The 20,685-nt window shown below is 67.6% G+C and overlaps 3 protein-coding genes across 3 annotated transcripts; all 3 read left to right on the top strand.

The window, feature by feature from the left end:
* Positions 1–206: 206 nt before the first annotated feature.
* Positions 207–3,970, top strand: MRPL4 (mitochondrial ribosomal protein L4; the record flags this gene model as incomplete). The annotated part of the gene is given in 10 exon segments (XM_082496717.1): positions 207–282; positions 400–457; positions 1,199–1,301; positions 1,303–1,373; positions 1,494–1,545; positions 1,990–2,107; positions 2,201–2,307; positions 3,331–3,440; positions 3,523–3,593; positions 3,703–3,970. Coding segments are annotated over 10 exon segments (912 nt in total), but the record flags the coding sequence as incomplete, so codon positions are not given.
* Positions 3,971–5,339: 1,369 nt separating this feature from the next.
* ICAM4 (intercellular adhesion molecule 4 (Landsteiner-Wiener blood group)) lies at positions 5,340–7,989 on the top strand. Its single transcript, XM_082496665.1, has 5 exons — positions 5,340–5,567; positions 5,928–6,194; positions 6,296–6,580; positions 6,777–7,037; positions 7,574–7,989. Exons 1-5 carry the CDS (start codon positions 5,510–5,512, stop codon positions 7,708–7,710), a joined length of 1,008 nt encoding a protein of 335 aa, XP_082352791.1. The 5' UTR covers positions 5,340–5,509; the 3' UTR covers positions 7,711–7,989.
* A 7,226-nt stretch (positions 7,990–15,215) lies between these two features.
* Positions 15,216–19,647, top strand: ICAM1 (intercellular adhesion molecule 1; the record flags this gene model as incomplete). Its single annotated transcript, XM_082496716.1, has 7 exons — positions 15,216–15,267; positions 16,349–16,621; positions 16,719–17,036; positions 17,132–17,398; positions 17,533–17,811; positions 17,911–18,153; positions 19,049–19,647. The coding sequence occupies 7 exons, from the start codon at positions 15,216–15,218 to the stop codon at positions 19,270–19,272; spliced, it is 1,656 nt and encodes a 551-aa protein (XP_082352842.1). The 3' UTR covers positions 19,273–19,647.
* Positions 19,648–20,685: the final 1,038 nt, after the last annotated feature.

The raw sequence follows: 20,685 nt of genomic DNA, 5'->3' as shown, positions 1-20,685 counted from the left end.
CCCCATCCCTCCCGCTGCCTTCCCCGCTCTCCTCTTCCTCCTCCCCTTCCCTTTCTCCCTCCCTCCTCTCCTCCTCCTCCTCCTCTCCTCTCTTTCCCGCCCTCCCGCTTCTACTTCCGCTTCCGCGGAAGTCGCGCCGCGCTCCCTGAGGACGTCATCGCGCCGCGCCGGGCGGCCGCGCGCCGCCGCCATGATCCGCGCGGGGGGGGTCGCGTTGCCGCCGCTGCCGCCACCGCCGTCAGGGCCTGGACCGGGACCCGGGGCCGGACCGGGGTCGCGGGGGTGAGCACCGGCACCGGGAGCGGGGGAGGCCGCGGGGGCACCGGGACCGGGACCGGGACCGGGCGGAGGCGGGAGACCGCTGCCACCCCCCCGCCGCTCACGGTCGCCCTCCCGCAGGCCTCTTCCCCCCCTACCGCGACCACCGGCCCCCCCGCGACCCTCGAGTCCCGCAGGGGTGAGTTATCGGGGGGCCCCGGGGCGGGGCGATCGGAGGGCAGCGGGGAAGGGGGGGGGGGGGTCGGGGCTGTCCTGGGGCCATTGGGGACATCGGGGACGGGGTGGCCTCGGTCAGGGCTGTGGGGGTGGGGGCGCCGTGGGGCCGGCAGCGGCCTGGGGACATCGGGGATAGGGTGTCTGTGGGGTTGGGGACATCGGGGTTGGGGTGTCTTTGGGGCTGGGGACATCCTGGGGACATTGGGGATGTGCGCGGCCTGGGTCAGGGCAGTGCGGACAGGTTTTTATGGGGCCGGGGTATTGGGGACATCAGGGACAGGGTGGGCCATGGGGCCAGGACCATCCTGGGGGACATCAGGGACAGGGTGGCCATGGGGCCAGGACCATCCTGGGGACATCAGGGACAGGGTGGCCATGGGGCCAGGACCATCCTGGGGACATCAGGGACAGGGTGGCCATGGGGCCAGGACCATCCTGGGGACATCAGGGACAGGGTGGGCCCGCCATGGGGCTGGGACCATCCTGGGGACAACAGGGACCGGGTGGCTGTGGGGCCAGGACCATCCTGGGGACATCAGGGACCGGGTGGCCATGGAGTCGGAGCTGCAGGGCCACCCTGGGGGGATGGTGACAACCTGGGGATGGGTGTCTCTGGGCTTGTGCCCCCACCCTGTCCCCATCTGGAGGTTCCCCGTGGCTTGGTGGCGTTGCCACGGTCCCCGCTGTCCTTGTCCCCTCCCAGAGAAGCTGCTGCTGCCACCAGCCCTGCCGCGGTCCCCTGTCCTGCGTCCCTGCAGCGTCCCGTCCCCCCGCACCGCTCCCCCGTGCAGGCTTGGGTGGAGTCGCCTGCGGCACCACGATGACGAGCGCCGGGGTCTCACCGACCTCCACCCCGATGTCTTCGCCGTCAAGCCCAGGTGGGTCTGGAGGGGGGGCTGCCAGGGTGTGGGGGGAGCCCTCGGGGACATCGGGGGGGTGTCCCTGGGTTGAGGTCCCCTCGCTGAGTGTGTGTGTGTGTCCGTCCGCGTCACCTCCAGGCTTGACATCCTGCACACGGTGGCGATGTGGCAGAAGAATTTCAAGAGGATTGTGAGTGTGGGGAGAGGTTTTTGGGGGGGTGGAGGGGGGGTTTTGGAGGGTTGAGGAGCCGGGGAGGGGGTTTGGGGGGCAGAAGGGAGGTTTGAAGGGCCAGAGGGGGATTTTGGGGGGGCAGAGGGAGGTTTGGGGGGCCAGAGGTTTGGGGGGAGCAGAGGAGGGTCTGGGGGGGGGACAGAGATGGGTCGGGGGGGGGGGGGGGGGAAGCAAAGATGGGTTTGGGGAGGGGAAGGGGGAGTCTGGGAGGTGGCAGAGGAGGGTCTGGGGGGGCAGAGATGGGTCTGGTGGGGGCAGAGGACGGCAGCCTGTCCCCTTGCCGCAGAAGAAGCAACTGGCAGCAGGACTCCTGGTGTGGAGGGGGACACGAGGGGTCCATCCCCAACTGTCCCCATGTATTTTTATGGGTGTGTCCCCCCCCCCCCCCCCCCCCCTCCTCAGAGTTATGCCAAAGTGAAGACGCGGGCAGAGGTACGGGGGGGCGGCAGGAAACCGTGGCGGCAGAAAGGATCCGGCCGAGCTCGCCACGGCAGCATCCGTTCGCCCCTGTGGCGCGGAGGTGAGTGGTTATGGATCGGGGGGACCCCCCCCGGATACGGGGAGGGGGATACAGTCACCCCTGGGGGGGTCACTGAGCCGGGACCCCTCGCAGGGGGCATCGCCCACGGCCCGCGGGGTCCCACCAGCTACTACTACATGCTGCCCATGAAGGTGCGGGTGTTGGGGTTGAAGGTGGCGTTGACGGTGAAGCTGATGCAGGTACGAGGTCCTCGGTGTTTCGGAGAGGGCAGAAGGGGGGGGTTTTGGGGGCCAGAAGGGCGGTTTGGGGGCCAAAAGGGGGTTTGGAGGGGCAGATGGGGGATTTTGGAGGGCCGGAGGGGGATGTTGGGGGGCCAAAAGTGGGGTTTTGGGGGGCAGAGGAGGGTTTGGGGGGCCAGAGGGGGACTTTGAGGGTCCAGAGAGAGGTTTGGGGGGCAGAGGAGTGTTTTGAGGGTTCAGAGGGGGGTTTTCGGGGGCAAAAGGGTGGTTTGGGGTCCAGAGGGAGGTTTTGGGGGGCCAGAGGAGGGTTTTGAGGGGCCAGAGGGGGGTTTTGGAGAGCAGAAGGGCGGTTTGGGGGCCAGAGGGGGGTTTGGGGGTGCAGATGGGGGATTTTTGGAGGGCCGGAGGGGGATGTTGGGGGCCCAAAAGTGGGTATTGGGGGCAGAAGGGATGTTTTGGGGGGCAGAGGAGTGTTTTGAGGGGCCAGAGGGGTGTTTTGGGGGGCAGAGAAGCGTTTTGGGGGGTCATAGGGGGGGTTTGGGGAGCAGAAGGGCAGTTTGGTGTCCAGAGGGGAGTTTTGGGGGGCCCAGAGGGAGGTTTTGAGGGGCCAGAGGGGGGGTTTTGGGGAGCAGAAGGGGGGTTTTGGGGAGCAGAAGGGGGGTTTTGGGGGGCCAGAGGGAGGGTTTGGGGGGCCGGAGGGGGATTTTGAGGGGCCAGAGGGGGTTTTGGGGGAGCAGAAGGGTGGTTTGGGGGCCAGAGAGGGGTTTTGGGGAGCAGAAGGGGGATTTTGAGGGGCCAGAGAGAGGTTTTGGTGGGCAGAGGAGTGTTTTGAGGATCCAGAGGGGGGTTTTGGGGGGCAGAGGAGGGTTTGGGAGGGCCAGAGGAAGATATTGAGGGGCTAGAGAGAGGGTTGGGGGGGGCGAGGGGGGGGGGGGGGCAGAAGGGGGATTGGGGGTGTTGGGGCCACGGTGACACATCAGTGATGTCCACCCCTCCACACCCCCCCCAATTTTCCTCCCCCAGGATGACCTCCACATCGTGGACAACCTGGAGATTCCCACCGCCGACCCCCAATATCTGCTGGACGTGGCGCGGTACCGGCACTGGGGTCGCTCCGTCCTCATTGTCGATGTGTGAGTGTGGGGCGCACTGGGGGGGGGTCACCACTGCATGTGTGTGTCCCCCCCAAACTCCATTTCACCCATTTCCCTCCAGCAACGAGATGCCGGAGAACATCGGCGCGGCGGTAACCGGCTTGAAAACCATCAACCTCATCCCGGCGTTAGGTGAGAGCTCCGGTGGGGACCGCGGTTGCTCTCGGGGATCCCCAAACCTATCGCGGACCCCCCCCCAAAAAGGTGACAGGGACATCCCCCCTCCCTCGTGCCTCCGTAGGTCTCAACGTGCACAGTATGTTGAAGCACGAGACGGTGGTGCTCACGTTGGACACCGTCACCTTCTTGGAGAAGAAGCTGCTGTGGCACGACACCCGTTATTCGGCGCTCTACCCCTTCTCCATGCCCTACAGCGACTTCCCGTAGCGCCCCCCCCCCGCCATGGGGCAAGGGTGAGACTCCTCCCCCCCTCTCAGGGCAGGATCTGCCCCCCAAAGGGTTTTTGGGGGAGCGCTGGGCGCTGCCGTGACCATTAAAGTGCGGTTTCTCCCGGCTCTTGCGGTTCTCTGTGCTTTGGGGAGGGGGGGGAGGGGGGGGGTTTGTTCCCACCTCCTTTTGTGGCCCCCCCATATCCGCAGTCCCTCTGCGCCCCCCCAATATTTGCAGTCCCTTTGTGCCCCCCCCAATATTTGCAGTCCCTCTGCGCCCCCCCCCAATATCCGGAGTCCCTCTGCGCCCCCCCCAATATCCGCAGTCCCTTTGCGCCCCCCCCATATTTGCAGTCCCTCTGCGCCCCCCCCATATTTGCAGTCCCTCTGCGCCCCCCCCATATTTGCAGTCCCTCTGCGCCCCCCCCAATATTTGCAGTCCCTTTGCGCCCCCCCAATATTTGCAGTCCCTCTGCGCCCCCCCCAATATCCGCAGTCCCTTTGTGCCCCCCCAATATTTGCAGTCCCTTTGCGCCCCCCCAATATTTGCAGTCCCTCTGCGCCCCCCCAATATTTGCAGTCCCTCTGCGCCCCCCCCCAATATCCGGAGTCCCTTTGTGCCCCCCCAATATCCGCAGTCCCTTTGTGCCCCCCAATATCCGCAGTCCCTTTGTGCCCCCCAATATCCGCAGTCCCTTTGCGCCCCCCCCAATATCCGCAGTCCCTTTGTGCCCCCCCATATCCGCAGTCCCTTTGTGCCCCCCCATATCCGCAGTCCCTCTGCGCCCCCCCCCATATCCGCAGTCCCTCTGCGCCCCCCCCCATATCCGCAGTCCCTCTGCGCCCCCCCAATATTTGCAGTCCCTCTGCGCCCCCCCAATATCCGCAGTCCCTTTGTGCCCCCCAATATCCGCAGTCCCTTTGTGCCCCCCAATATTTGCAGTCCCTCTGCGCCCCCCCAATATTTGCAGTCCCTCTGCGCCCCCCCAATATTTGCAGTCCCTCTGCGCCCCCCCAATATCCGCAGTCCCTTTGCGCCCCCCCATATCCGCAGTCCCTTTGCGCCCCCCCAATATTTGCAGACCCTCTGCGCCCCCCCAATATCTGCAGTCCCTTTGCGCCCCCCCAATATCCGCAGTCCCTCTGCGCCCCCCCCATATCCGCAGTCCCTTTGCGCCCCCCCCAATATTTGCAGACCCTTTTCCCCGCCCCCCCCATATTTGTCGGACCGTGGGGTGCCGTAAATTGGATTCGGTGTCGGGGGGTGGTCGGGATTTTCGGGGCCCCTCTGGCAGAGGTGTCTTATGTCATGTGTGTCTGTGTCGTCCCCCCCCTTCAAGGGGCAGCATTTCCCCCCCCCCCCCCCCAAAAAAAACCATGCCAAGCTCCAGCTGCCCTTTGCCGAAGCCGGCACGCGTTTTGGTGGGAGCTTTTCTCGCCGCGCCTTGTCCGGTGACGGCAGTTGGGGTTTGTGGGTGTCACTGGTGAGGCCGGAGGAGTGGGGGACCCCCCCTAGCACCCCCCCAGCCCCATCCGGCTGTCCGTCCCCGTCCGTTCCGTCCGTCCCCCCCCCCGGCATCGTGGCACGGTTGCAAAGGAAAGGGAGGAAATGTGGTAAGAGCCGCTGCTTCCCTCGCTGCACCGCGCTGGCCGGAGCCGATGGATCCCCGCCGGAGTTGGGGGGCGATGGCTTTGCTCTGCCTCCTCCTGCCGGGGGGTGAGTTGGGGTGTTCCCCCCCCCTCTCCAACTTGGCCAAGGGGGGAACTGGGGACGCCGCAGCCGCCGGCGGCACGGTTGGGTGCCGGTGCGTGGGGGTCCGCACCGCTGAGGCGGTGGAAGAGGCTGAGGGCGGTTTAGGGGGGGGGGTGTGTCGCGGTGTTGGCACCCCACCACGGTGCTGGTTTGGGGGTACGGTGGTGGCGGAGGGTGGGGTTCTGGTTGCTTTTTTTTTTTTTAACCACATCCTCGGCAAAGCCGTGGCTAACGGACGCCGGATCCTCTGCCCGTGCCGATTTTGGGGGGGGGGGGTGTCACAGCCAGCGCCGGGTCCCGCCGTAACCGGGTGCCCTCTCGCAGGACACCCCGGTCCTTGCCGGGTGTCCATCTCCCCCGAGGAACCCACGGTGGAGTTTGGCGCCTCTCTCCTCCTCAATTGCACCAGTTCGTGCCGTAACTACAGCCGGCTGAGCTGGGAGGTCTCCGTCACCAAAATGGAGACGCGGGGACCCGGTTGGGTGTCCCTCAGCGTCCCCAACGTCACCGACTGGAGCCTGGAGCTCCACTGCTTCGGCGTTTTCGGCGAGCGGTGGCGGGATATCGCCACCACCACCATCCACGCTTACCGTAAGGACCGCGGCGGTGGGGTGGCACAGCGCCGGGGAGGTGGGGGGGGTGTCCCGGCACCCTCCCGGTCACCTCCACCCCCTCCTTGTCCTTCCCCACAGGGTTCTCCCCCCCCCAAATTGTCCTGGAGGGTGACACGGTGGCGGGCAAAGAGGCGCGTGTCACCTGCAACGCCTCCGCCCGGGTGTCCCCCCGCGACCCCCCCAATCTCCTCCTGGCGCTGCGGGTTGGGGGGCTGCCCCCCATCACCCGCCGAGGTCCTTCGGTGGCGGTGGGTTTCACGGCTGCAGCGGAGCAGCACGGCCGGGAGGTGACGTGCGATGCCGTGTTACGGCTCGGGCGCCGTACGGTCAATGCCAGCGCTGCGGCCACGCTGTGGGTCTGGGGTGAGTTTGGGGGATGGGGACACCCATTTGGGGGGGGGGGGCGGGTGGAAAATCCCCTCCCCGCTGGAAATGCCGGTGCCGCCGGCGGCGTGGGTGCCGCGGTGTCTCCGGCATCGGGGTGGGGAGGAGAGGGGACACCCAGCCAAGCTCTGGGTGCCACTGCTCTGCCACCACCGCGTCGTCCCCGGTCCTACAGCCGCCCCCCACGATGTCCGGGTGTGGGCGCCGCGCACCGTCTTCACCGCCGGCGCCAACCTGACGGTGATGTGCCGGGCGGAAGGGAACCCACCGCCGCGGCTCCGCTGGGAACTGCCCACCAACGCCAGCTGGGAGCTGCGGGATGGCGGCACCACCCTCACCGTGCCGGCTGCCCAACGGGCGCACGGCGGCACCTACCGCTGCCTGGCCGAGAACCGCTACGGCACCGGCGCTGCCAGCGTCGACGTCCTCTTCCAAGGTGAGGGCTGGCACCCGGTCCCGCGCCGGCGCTGGGTGCCACGGCAAGGAGGCGGCACAGGGTGGGTGTGAGCGGTGGAGAAGGGGATGGAGGCGGTATCTCCCGGCGATGCCCATCCCAGTGTCCGGCGATGCCAATCCCAGTGTCCAGTGATGTCAATCCCGGTATCCGGCGATGCCCATCCCCCCGGTGTCCGGTGATGCCCATCCCCCCGGTGTCCGGTGATGCCCATCCCCCCGGTGTCTGGCGATGCCCATCCCGGTGTCCGGCGATGCCCATCCCGGTATCCGGCGATGCCCATCCCAGTGTCTGGTGATGCCCATCCCCCTGGTGTCCGGCGATGCCCATCCCGGTATCCGGCGATGCCCATCCCAGTGTCTGGTGATGCCCATCCCCCTGGTGTCCGGCGATGCCCATCCCGGTATCCGGCGATGCCCATCCCCCCGGTGTCCGGCAATGCCCATCCCCCTGGTGTCCGGTGATGCCCATCCCGGTGTCCGGCGATGCCCATCCCCGTGTCCGGCTTCACCCCGCAGGATCCTCCCGCAGCCCTTTGATCCCCGTGGCCGTGATTTTGGCCGTGGTCACCGTACTGGTCGTCCTCGCCGGCTCCTGGTGGCTTTACCGCACCCGAGGTTGGAAGCCGATGGCGGATGGATCGCGGCCCGGCTAATCCCGCTCGGCCGGGCGGTACGCCAGAGCCAAAAAAAAAAAAAAACCAAAACACAAAACCAACCCAACCGATTTTCCTCCTCCGCCTCTCCGTGTATTTTTTTTTTTTCCCCATTTTTGCCGGCTCCGGCACGGCTCCGGCGCGAGGGTGGTGCACGAGAAGGGTGGGCGCGGTGCCGGCTCCGGGCGTCGATCCCGATTCTTGGCACCGGGTGGGATCCGGAGGGGAAAATCCTGGGGCAGGTCTGGGCACGGCCGGCGCGGGGGCCCTTTCCTGGCATTCACGTGGTTGAGCGGTACCGGTAAGGAGGCGCCTGCGGTGGCGGGAGGGCAGAGGGACGCGGGGGGAAAGGGAGGGGGGCGGCCACGCTGGGGCGCTGCCGGGGGGCTGGGGCGGGCGGCGAGCGTGCCGTGGGGCGCGGAGCTCGCTGTGAGTGTGCCGTGGGGCTTAGCGCTCACGACGAGTGTGCGATGGGGCTCGGAGCTCACTATGAGTGTGCAATGGTGCGTGGAGCTCACAATGAATGTGCACTGGGGCTCAGAGCTCACAACGAGTGTGCAATGGGGCTTAGTGCTCACAACGAGTGTGCAATGGGGCTTGGAGCTCACAATGAGTGTGCGATGGGGCTCAGAGATTGCTATGAGTGTGCGATGGGGCTCAGAGCTCACGAGTGTGCACTGAGGCTTGGTGCTCAAGGCGAGTATGCAGTGGGGCTCAGAACTCACAATGAGTGTGCAATGGGGCTTAGTGCTCACGAGTGTGCGATGGGGCTCAGAGATGGCTGTGAGTGTGCAATGGGGCTCGGAGCTCACAATGAGTGTGCGATGGTGCGTGGAGCTCACAATGAGTGTGCGATGGGGCTCAGAGCTCACTATGAGTGTGCAATGGGGCTTAGTGCTTAGAACAAGTGTGCAATGGGGCTCAGAGCTCACGAGTGTGCACTGTGGCTTGGTGCCCAAGGTGAGTGTGCAGTGGGGCTCAGAGCTCACAATGAGTGTGCACTGGGGCTCGGAGCTCACAATGAGTGTGCAATGGGGCTCAGAGCTCGCTGTGGGTGTGCGATGGGGCTCAGAGCTCACAACGAGTGTGCAATGGGGCTCAGAGCTCACAATGAGTGTGCAATAGGGCTCGGAGATTGCTATGAGTGTGCAATGGGGCTCAGAGATGGCTGTGAGTGTGCACTGAGGCTTGGTGCTCATGGCAAGTGTGCACTGGGGCTCGGAGCTCACTATGAGTGTGCAATGGGGCTTAGTGCTCACAACGAGTGTGCAGTGGGGCTTAGTGCTCATGGCAAGTGTGCACTAAGGTTTGGTGCTCACGGCGAGTGTGCAATGGTGTGTGGAGCTCACGGTGAGTGTGCAATGGCGCCTGGAGCTCACGGCGAGTGTGCAACGGTGCATGGAGCTCACGGTGAGCGTGCAATTGCGTGTGGAGCTCACGGCAAGTGTGCAACGGTGCATGGAGCTCATGGCGAGTGTGCAATTGCGTGTGGAGCTCATGGCGAGTGTGCAACGGTGCACAGAGCTCACAGTGAGTGTGCAACGGTGTGTGGAGCTCACGGCGAGTGTGCAACGGTGCACAGAGCTCACGGACGAGTGTGCAACGGCGCCCGGAGCCCGCAGGATGTGACCCCTGGCGCGGGGAACCGTGGCCCGGCAGAGCCGCCGCACGCCTGGCAGGAAACGCCGGTGCTCAGCGCACGCGTGGCCTCCCACCTCCCGGCAGGACCCGGGGGGCGACGCGCAGCGGGACAGCCCCCGGCTCAGCACCACCGCCGTTCCCGCCGGGAACTGACCCCGTGGCCGCGGAGGGGGGGACGGGGGGTCACGCCGGCACGTGGCACTGTCCTGCACCGGAGGGGGGGGGCCGTATCCTGCGCCGGTGACTGTATCCTGCGCCGGGCACCGCGCCCAGCACCGGTCACCGTATCCTGCGCCGGTGATCGTATCCTGCGCCGGGGGCCGTATCCTGCACTGGGGACGTGTCGCACATCGGGGGCCATATCCTGCACCGGGGGCCGTATCCTGCACTGGTCACCGTATCCCACACCGGGGCCATATCCCGCACCGGGGCCGTATCCTGCACTGGTCACCATATCCCGCACCGGGGCCATATCCCGCACCGAGGCCATATCCTGCACCGGGGCCGTATCCTGCACTGGTCACCGTATCCCACACCGGGGCCCTATCCCGCACCGGGGGCCGTATCCCGCACCGGGGCCGTATCCTGCACTGGTCACCGTATCCCACACCGGGGCCGTATCCCGCACCGGGGCCGTATCCTGCACTGGTCACCGTATCCCACACCGGGGGCCGTATCCTGCACTGGTCACCGTATCCCGCACCGGGGCCGTATCCCGCACCGGGGCCGTATCCTGCACCAGTGACCGTATCCTGCACTGGGCACCGTGTTCCACACCGGGGCCACATCCCGCACCGGGCACCGCATCCCACACTGGGGGCCATATCCCGCACCGGGGCCATATCCCGCACCGGGCACTGTATCCCGCACCAGTGACCGTATCCCACACCGGGCACTGTGTTTCACACCGGGGCCACATCCCGCACCGGGGCCATATCCTGCACCGTGAACCATATCCCGTACCGGGCACCGTATCCCTCACTGGGGCCGTATCCTTCACCGGTGACCGTATCCCGCACCGGGGCCGTATCCTGCACCGGGGCCCACGTCCCACCGTCCCGGCGCTGGTGGTTGGGGCAGAATCGTCCCGTTCCCCCCCCCCATCTCCGTGGCCAATTCTGCGCCCACCGCCGGTGGCAGCGGCACCGCCACCCCGTCCCCCGTGTCCCTGTCCCCCCCCCCCCCGCCAACCCATTCCCCCGTCCCCCGTGTCCCCGTCCCCCAGCTCCCCCCATCCATCCCGTGTCCCCCGTGTCCTTCCCAGTCCACCCCCGTGTCCCCATGTCCCCCATGTCCCTGTCCCTGTGTCCCTGTCCCCCACGTCCCCATCACTCCCCTGTCCCCACGTCCCTGTCCCCTGTGTCCCCGTGTCCCTTTCCCTCTGTCCCCATGTCCCCATCCCCCAGCTCCCCCATCACTCCCCTGTCCCCATGTCCCTGTCCCCCGTCCTGTGTCCCCATGTCCCCTGTGTCCCCATGTCCCCTGTCCCCTATGTCCCCATCCCCCAACTCCCCCCATCACTCCCCTGTCCCCATGTCCCCCATGTCCCCATCCCCCCATGTCCCATGTCCCCATGTCCCCTGTGTCCCCATGTCCCTGTCCCCTACGTCCCCATCCCCCAACTCCCCCCATCACTCCCCTGTCCCCTGTGTCCCCATGTCCCCTGTGTCCCCATGTCCCCATGTCTGTGTCCCCATGTCCCCATCCCCCATGTCCCCCGTGTCCCCATGTCCCCATCCCCTAACTCCCCCCATCACTCCCCTGTCCCCATGTCCCTGTCCCCCATGCCCCCTGTGTCCCCATGACCCCTGTGTCCCCATGTCCCCTGTCCCCTATGTCCCCATCCCCCAACTCCCCCCATCACTCCCCTGTCCCCATGTCCCATGTCCCCATCCCCCATGTCCCCCATGTCCCCATGTCCCCTGTGTCCCCATGTCCCATGTCCCCATCCCCCATGTCCCCCATGTCCCCATGTCCCCTGTGTCCCCATGTCCCTGTCCCCCATGCCCCCTGTGTCCCCGTCCCGTGTCCCCATGTCCCCCGTGTCCCCATGTCCCCATCCCCCCATGTCCCATGTCCCCATGTCCTGTGTCCCCATGTCCCTGTCCCCTATGTCCCCATGTCCCCATCCCCCATGTCCCCTGTGTTCCCATGTCCCTGTCCCCCATGTCCCCTGTGTCCCCCGTCCTGTGTCCCCATGTCCCTGTCCCCCGTGTCCCCATGTCCCCATGTCCCATCCCCCATGTCCCCCATGTCCCCACGTCCCCATCCCCCAACACCCCCATCACTCCCCTGTCCCCACATCCCCATCCCCCATGTCCCTGTCCCCATGTCCCCCCCCCGGGTCCCTGCCAACCCATCCCTGCGGCCTTGTCCCCCGTCCCCGTCCCTCTGTCCCCGTCCCCCGTCCGTCCCTCCCCTCTGCTGAGCCCACACGTGGGCAGGAAACACCCTTTTGCCCAAACCCCGGCGAGCGCCGCGGCCTCCAAACCCCGGTGAGCGCCGGGGCCGGGGAAGGTCACCGGCGAGATAAGGCATTCCCGCCGGGAGCCGCACCGAGGCCGAAGGGCGGCGGAGGTTGCCCGGCACTCCCGGCGCTGCCGAAACCCATCCGAAGGTTGAAGGATAACCCAACCGGCCACGGCGGCGGTCGGAGGGGACGGCCGGGACAACCGTCACCGCTTGCCGGGAGGAGGGGGGGGACACACACGCAGAGATGGGGTCGGCGGCATTTCGGCAGCCGGTTCTCGGGGAGGAACTTTGCCGTCCCGGCGCGGTTCCCGTGGAGGCGCGTGGGTTTCGCTGCCGGTTGCAGAAGTGAAACCCCGAGAAGCTGCGCCGGATTTTCCTCTCCCTTCGGTAACGCCGGAGCCGCCGCCGCCGCGACGGTGACGGTGACGGCGACGACGTGGCGGCGGCAAGAAGGGAAAATTCCGGGGTTCGGGGTCACAACCGGAGGCTCCCGGCGCCATCCAGAACTTTTGTTTGGGGATGCGCTGGGAAAAGAAAAACGCCGGGAAAAGTGCCGATGGGGTGGAGGCGGAGGGTTTGCCAAAAAACCAAACCGTCGGCACCCGGTTGGCAACGAAGTGGGGAGGGGGGGGCCGAAAAAAACCCACCTTCACTTTCCCACCCCCCCCCACCCCCCCCCCAAAAAAAAAAAGAAAAATCACAGAAAAAGCCATGGGGAAGTCACAGGTTTGGGGCGTAAGGCTGAACCCCCCCCCCCCCCACACACACACGTTTGGGGGCGCAGGAGGGGTCGGGGACCCCCGTGGCCGCGTGGGGGACGGTACCCCCGGGGCGCCCCTCTGAGCCGGCGGCGCTCGGGGCGGCACCGGGGTTGGGCCGTGGGGGGGGTTTTGCGGCACCGGGGGGGTCCTGTGGGGCTGCGGTGTGTGGGGCAGGAGGGCAGTGGGGCAGGAGGGCAGTGGGGCAGGAGAATTGCCCCTTTCCGGGGCAGGAGGGGAATAAATGGGGCAGGAGGGCAATGGGGCAGGAGAATTGCCCCATATAGGGGCAGTGGGGCAGGAGAATTGCCCCTTCCCGGGGCAGGAGGGGAATAAATGGGGCAGGAGGGCAATGGGGCAGGAGGGCAGTGGGGCAGGAGAATTGCCCCTTTCCGGGGCAGGAGGGGAATAAATGGGGCAGGAGAATTGCCCCATATAGGGGCAGGAGGGGAATAAATGGGGCAGGAGGGCAGTGGGGCAGGAGAATTGCCCCATATAGGGGCAGTGGGGCAGGAGAATTGCCCCTTCCCGGGGCAGGAGGGGAATAAATGGGGCAGGAGGGCAGTGGGGCAGGAGAATTGCCCCATTAGGGGCAGGAGGGGAATGGGGCAGGAGAATTGCCCCATTAGGGGCAGGAGGGGAATACATGGGGCAGGAGGGCAGTGGGGCAGGAGAATTGCCCCATCAGGGGCAGGAGGGGAATAAATGGGGCAGGAGGGGAATGGGGCAGGAGAATTGCCCCTTCCCGGGGCAGGAGGGGAATAAATGGGGCAGGAGGGCAATGGGGCAGGAGAATTGCCCCATATAGGGGCAGTGGGGCAGGAGAATTGCCCCATATAGGGGCAGGAGGGGAATAAACGGGGCAGGAGGGCAATGGGGCAGGAGAATTGCCCCATATAGGGGCAGGAGGGGCATAAATGGGGCAGGAGGGCAGTGGGGCCGGAGAATTGCCCCATCAGGGGCAGGAGGGCAGTGGGGCAGGAGAATTGCCCCATTAGGGGCAGGAGAGCAGTGGGGCAGGAGAATTGCCCCATATAGGGGCAGGAGGGGAATAAATGGGGCAGGAGAGCAGTGGGGCAGGAGAATTGCCCCATATAGGGACAGGAGGGGAATGGGGCAGGAGAATTGCCCCATTAGGGGCAGGAGGGGAATAAATGGGGCAGGAGAATTGCCCCATATAGGGGCAGGAGGGGAATAAATGGGGCAGGAGGGCAATGGCGCAGGAGAATTGCCCCATATAGGGGCAGGAGGGGCATAAATGGGGCAGGAGGGCAGTGGGGCCGGAGAATTGCCCCATCAGGGGCAGGAGGGGAATAAATGGGGCAGGAGGGCAGTGGGGCAGGAGAATTGCCCCATATAGGGGCAGGAGGGGAATAAATGGGGCAGGAGAGCAGTGGGGCAGGAGAATTGCCCCATATAGGGGCAGGAGGGGAATGGGGTAGGAGAATTGCCCCATATAGGGGCAGGAGGGGCATAAATGGGGCAGGAGGGCAGTGGGGCCGGAGAATTGCCCCATCAGGGGCAGGAGGGGAATAAATGGGGCAGGAGGGCAGTGGGGCAGGAGAATTGCCCCATATAGGGGCAGGAGGGGAATAAATGGGGCAGGAGAGCAGTGGGGCAGGAGAATTGCCCCATATAGGGGCAGGAGGGCAGTGGGGCAGGAGAATTGCCCCATATAGGGGCAGTGGGGCAGGAGAATTGCCCCATATAGGGGCAGGAGGGGAATGGGGCAGGAGAATTGCCCCATATAGGGGCAGTGGGGCAGGACCCAGCGCTTCCCCGGGGGAAACCCGCCGCCGAAGTCCCCCCCGCACCGGAATTCCCCCGGGGCCCGGGAGGGGCCGGGCTGGCGCCGAGCTCATAAAGCGCCGCCCCGGGCGGGACCGACCCACGGACGGAGGGACGGACGGACGGGCGGACGGACGGACGGACGGAGGGTGCGGTGCGCGCCCAGACCCCGACCCCGACCCGTCCCGGTGCTCCCGGGAAACCCGAACCCACCGATCCCGGGAAACCCCACCGGAGCCGTCCCGGAGAGCCCGAACCCACCAGACCCGGAGAGCCCGACCGGATCCCCCCCGGTGCTCCCGGAGAGCCCGAACCGACTCTTCCCGGTGCTCCTGAACCGACCGATCCCGCAGATCCTGATCGGACCCGTCCCGGTGCTCCCGGAGAGCCCGAACCGACTCTTCCCGGGAATCCTGAGCCGACTGATCCCGGAGAGCCCGACCGGACCGGTCCCGGTGCTCCCGGAGAGCCCGAACCGACTCTTCCTGGATCTCCTGAACGGACCGATCCCGGAGAGCCCGATCGGATCCATCCCGGTGCTCCCGGAGAGCCTGAACTGACTGATCCCGGTGCACAGCGAGACCTCGACCGGATCCATCCCGGAGATCCTGATCGGACCTCTCCCGGAGCGCCCGAACCGACTCTTCCCGGTGCGCACCGAGAGCCTGACCGGATCCATCCCGGAGATCCTGAACCGACCGATCCCGGTGAGCCCAACCGGAGTCATCCCGGTGCTCCCGACCTGTCCTGGTGTTCCCTGAAGAGCCCGACCCATCCCGGTGCTGCTGGAGGACCGAACCCACCCGGTGCCGGTACCGGCGCCCACCCCGGCACCCCGTCCTCACCATGCACCCCGCGGCGCTGCCGTTGGCCCTGTGCGCTCTGGTTGGCATCGCAGGTGAGGGGACACCGGGGGGGACACCGGGGCGGGGGCGGGGGGGGGGGGGACACGGGGAGGGCTGGGAGTGTCCCCGGCACAGAGGGGTGAGGCCGGCGGCGAACGTGCCGGCACAAGCGCCTCGGTGGCGTCGGCAGCGAGCGCGGCACGAGGGGGCCGATGTGACCTCGACACCCCCGAGCGTGTCACACCAGCGCGCGTGCGGCGGCGCGGAGGGCTGCGTGTGCCGGAGGCAGCGCCAAGCGTGCCACCACGCTGTGCCCCGGCACCGTGGTGGTGGTGGTGGTGGTGGTGGTGGTGGGAGGGGGGAGCCCAGATTGGGGGGGTCCCGGCTCCGGTCCCGAAACCGTCGCCTCCGCCTCTGTATGCCGCCGGAGAGCTCGGGAAGGGAGCGGGGAGCAAGGTCGCGTTTGTCCTTGCGAAATCCCTGGATTGCGGCGGCAATTTGTTTTTCTTCTCTTCCTGCCCGGCGGTTATTCCGGGAAAAGGGCAGAACTTTTCCCTCCCGCCGGAGGGAGGGAGAGGAGAAACTTCACAGCCCCTCCCGGGGGAAATCCCCCCCAACCCCAACCGGGGAGGGGGGGGGGTGGGATGAGGGGGGGTGGTGGTGGTGGTGGTGGTGGTGGGAGGAGATGGCGCTGACTCGGAAAGCCGGTGGGTCCGGTGACGGATGCTTTGCCGGGAAAGCACCGGCACGTGGGGCAGGAGGGGACCGCGGGGGGGAGTCACCGCCCCGGGGACAGCTGTCACCATCTCCCCGAGGGACGGATTTGGGTCTTCCCGTCCTCCCACCGCCGTCACCGGCTCTCCGGCTGAAGTTTTCCAGCTGGATGGGGATGGGGGGGACGGGACGGATCCTGCCCCTCCCCTCCCCCCCTCCCCGGCAAAGCCACCCACTTCCCGCAGCCGAAGGAGAAGTTTGGCGTTTCGGTGGCTTCTCCCCGCTCGCCGCCGCTGGCCGGCTTCCCCCTCGCCGGGACGGGGATGAGCCCGGGGGTCTTCTCCATCACCGAATCCCTCCTTTCCGCCCCTCCCCCCCCAAAAAAAAAACCCCCCACCCCACCCCGGTTTCTCCCGGCAGGGCGGTTGGGAACCTCCTTCGAGTTGACGGTGGAGCCGGCGGTGCCGGTGGTGGAACACGGCGGATCGGTGCAGTTGAGGTTGAAGACGACGTGCCAAAATCCCAAAGCTTCCGGCAACGTGGAGACGTCCATCCGGAAGCGGTTGGTGACGGCGGGACCGGGGGAGACGGTGGTGGAGCTGCTCAACGTCACCGAGTGGAATTCCACCGTCCTCTGCTTCTACAGCTGCGGCGACCAGAGGAAGGTGGTGGTCACCAAACTCACCGTCTACCGTAAGGGGCAGCAGCGGCGGCAGCGGTGGGGGGTTGTCCCTGCCCGTCCCGGCACAGCGGCATCGTCCCCGTCACGCTGCGTCTCTCCCCGCCGCAGGTGCGCTGGAGCCGGCGGTGCTGGAGCCGGTACCCGAGCTGGCGGTGGGCGAGAGCCACGACCTGGTGTGCCGGGTGGCCGAGGTCGCGCCGATCCGCAAGCTGACGGTGATGCTGCGGCGGGGCGCCGAGACGCTGCGCGCCGAAACCTTCGAGCGGCAGCGGCAGGAGGAGCCGAAGGAGGCGCGGGTGACCCACCGGCTGACGGCACAGCGCCGGGACGACGGGCAGAGCGTCACTTGCCAGGCGCTGCTCGACCTGGCGCCCTACGGCCCGCGCTTCAACACCACCTCCGACCCGCGGGTGTTGACCGTCTACGGTAAGCCGGCACCAGCACCGGCACCTTACCGGAGTTCGCCGTGCCGTGGTTGCAGCAAACGGCTCACCACGGGGGGGGTTTCTCTCCCACGGCAGAATTCCCGGAGGATCCGGAGCTGGAGCCTCACATCTACCTGGAGGTCGGCGAGACGGTGAACGCCAGCTGCGCCGTGGGTCGTGTCTTCCCGGCGCCGCGGTTCGAGCTGGCGCTCGCCGAGCAGACCTTGCCGCTCTCCATCAGCCAGGACGGCCACCGGGCCACCGCCGAGGTGGCCCACGACCAGCCGGGGGACTTCGGGCTGGTTTGCACCGTGAGGGTGGGACCGGTGGAGCGGCGGAAGGAGGCGACCGTCCACGTCTACCGTGAGTAATAGCGGCGGCGGTGGCGGCAAAGACCCTCCGGCGGCGTGACCCTGGCAAGCTGCCCCGGGAAGGGGGGAGCGGTTTGGTGCCGCGGCGTCACCGCACCACCGCGGTGATGTCTCCGTCACCCGTAGGTTTCCCTTCGCCGCGGCTGAACGTCAGCACCGCCAGCCCGGCAGCCGGCACGGCGGTGACGGGGCAATGCGCTTTGCTGCCGGGCCACTCCGCCGAGCTGCGGCTGCGGATCCGCGCCGGCCACCGCGTCCTGGCGGGGTGGGGACCGTCCCCGCTGCCCTTCAACCTGACGGCACGTGAGGAAGACGACGGGATGGAGCTGAGCTGCGACGCCGAGCTACCCGGCGTCGCCGGCAAAGCCCCGAAGAGGAGCGTGCCCATCCGGCTCAGCGTCACCGGTGAGAGCGGCGCGCGGCCGGGCCGCCTGCCGGCATGCCGATGGGGGAAATTAATGGGTGGGAATTAATTTCTCGGCGTTATCCCCCTCTTTCCCGCAGCCGCCCCCCGGCTGGACGAGGGGAGCTGCCCCCCGCGGCAGAACTGGACGGAGGGGCAGGATGAGACCCTGCGCTGCCGGGCACGGGGCAACCCCCCGCCCCGCCTGGAGTGTGCCAAGGACGGCCAGCCCTTCCCCGCCGGGGTGCCGCGCACCGTCACCCGCGCCCACGCCGGCACCTACCGCTGCCGGGCCACCAACCCGCTGGGCACGGCCGTCCGCAGCGTCACCGTCTGGGTGCACTGTGAGGGCCGGGGGGGGCTGGGGGGGTCCTGGGGGTCTCGGGGGTCCTGGGGGTCTCGGGGGTTCTGGGGGTCTCGGGGGTCTTGGGGGTCTTGGGGGTCCTGGTGGTCTTGGAGGTCTTGGAGGTCTTGGGCATCCTGGGGGTCCTGGGGGTCGCAGGGATTCTGGAGGTCTTGGTGGTCCTGGGGGTCCTGGGGGGCCTGGTGGTCTTGGAGGTCTTGGAGGTCCTGGGCATCCTGGAGGTCCTGAAGGTCTCAGGGGTTCTGGGGGTCTTGGAGGTCCTGGGCATCCTGGGGGTCTCAGGGGTTCTGAGGGGTCCTGGGGGTCTTGAGGGTCTTGGGAGTCTTGGAGGTCCTGGAGGTCCTGAACGTCCCAGAGTTCCTGGGGGTCTTGGGGCTCCGGGGGGTCTTGGTGGTCCTGGAGGTCTTGAGGGTCCTGGAGGTCCCAGATTTCTGGGGGTCCTGGTGGTCTTGGGGGTCTTGGGAGTCCTTGGGGTCCTGGAGGTCCCAGAGTTCCCGTGGGTCATGGGGGTCCGGGAGGTCTTGGTGGACCTGGAGGTCTTGAGGGTCCTGGGCGTCCTGGGGGTCTTGGGGGTCTTGGGAGTCCTGGGGGTCCTGGAGGTCCCAGAGTTCCCGTGGGTCATGGGGGTCCGGGGGGTCTTGGTGGACCTGGAGGTCCTGGGGGTCCTGGGGGTCCTGGGGGTCTTGGTGGACCTGGAGGTCTTGAGGGTCCTGGAGGTCCCAGAGCTCCTGGGGGTCCTGGGGGTCCTGGTGGTCCTGGGGGTCTTGAGGGTCTTGGGAGTCTTGGAGGTCCCGGGGGTCTCAAAGGTCCCGGGGGGTCCCAGGGGGCCGGCGCGTGCTGAGCGCCCCTGAGCACCCTTCCCCTCCCTCCGGCAGACCACGACCCTGACGTGGTGCTCCTGGTGCTGCTGCCGGTGGCGGCGGTGGCGGCGCTGGTCGCCGGCGGGGTGGGCTACGGCGTCTACTACCGCAAGAAGAAAATCCGGCAGTACCGGCTGCAGGAGCGGCAGAGGCGGCTGGAGATGGAGCGGCCGCGGCCGGCGGGATGCTCAGAGGAGACCACCGCCCTCAACGGTTCGGCGCAGGAGGCTCAACCGTAGTGGGGCAGAGGCGGCGGAGGGACCGGCGTCCCGGCAAGGGGCTGAGCGCGCCGCGGCCGTCGGCTCCCTCCTACTGATGTGACGGTGAGACGGGGGAGCGGGCAGGAGCCCCGGCGGGACGGTGGTGGAGGTTACGGTGAGACGGCGCCGGCCACCGCCGTTGCCGCGGGAAGGTGACGGCTCCCGGATGGGGAGGTGGCGAAGCGGCGCGCGGTTGGGATGCCGGAGGGGGCGAGGTGCTGAGCTCCCTCCCCACCCCCGTCACGCAGACGCTCCGTTTCTCTCCGAACTTTATCCCGTGGGAGAACCAAAGCCGGTGACACCGGGGGCCGGCAGTGCCCCGAGGGGGTGGGGGGGGGGGGGGTGGGGGCGACGGTGGGATTTCGGTGCCGGGGTGGCATTGGCACCGACGCCGACGGGAGGGCGAAGAGCCGGAGCGGAGGGAGATGCGGCCGCCGGAGAGGCTGGAAGACGCTGTCGCGACACGTTGCACCAATAAAGGCCGTCGACGGCAACGCCGCGACCCGCTGGGGTTTTATCCGGTTGGGGATAACCGAAAGCCGGAGAGGTTTCCGGAAATCCCCGGCGCCTCGGTGGCCACGGGCGCGCCGAGCATGCGCCGCCGTACTCAAAGCCCACTTCCTTCCTCGCGCCGCCATTTGCCTGCCGGCTCCTGGCACCGGCGGCGTAGCCGGGGACGGTGGGGCTGGGAGGGAGCCGGGACGGAGAGGAAGGATGGAGAGGGGCCGTGGCGGCACGGGGTGGGTGACGGTGCGTCTCTGAGCCGGGGGGGGTGGTGGTGGTGTGGGTCCCCCGCCCCGGAATTCCCCCTCACGCCAAAGCCCCGTCTCGCGGTGATGGGCTCCGGCGTCCGCTCCCGTCCTCGTGGCTCCCGGCGCTGCGGCGCGGCGCTGTCCCGGTGCGGCCGTCCCGCCTGGTCCTTCGCCGGGCTGCTCCTGGCTCTGTGCGGTGAGTGCCGTCCCCGCGGCCCGGCTCGGCCCCCTGCACCACCCCACCCCACCCCCCCCGGCGGGGGAGGGACATCCTCCGCGTCCCAGCTTGTCCCACTGCACCCCGAGCCACCTCCCCCAGAATGGCCCCCGTGTCCCCAGCTCATCCCACCTTCACCCCAACCCAACTGGGGACACCCCATGAGTCCCCATCCCATCCCATCCCATCCCATCCCATCCCATGTGTCCCAGTTGGTCCCACCTTCACCCCAACCCAAGTGGGGACATCCCATGAGTCCCCATCCCATCCCGTGTGTCCCATCCCATGTGTCCCAGATGGTCCCACCTTCACCCCAACCCAACTGGGGACATCCTGTGTGTCCCCATCCCATCCCATGTGTCCCCAGTTGGTCCCACCTTCACCCCAACCCAACTGGGGACATCCCGTGTGTCCCCATCCCAT

Source organism: Vanellus vanellus (genome assembly GCF_965231255.1).
Source record: "Vanellus vanellus genome assembly, chromosome: 30".
Taxonomy (NCBI): Eukaryota; Metazoa; Chordata; class Aves; order Charadriiformes; family Charadriidae; genus Vanellus; species Vanellus vanellus.
The sequence above is the reverse complement of the archived record's forward strand: the minus strand, read 5'-3'. Positions and strand labels throughout refer to the sequence as shown.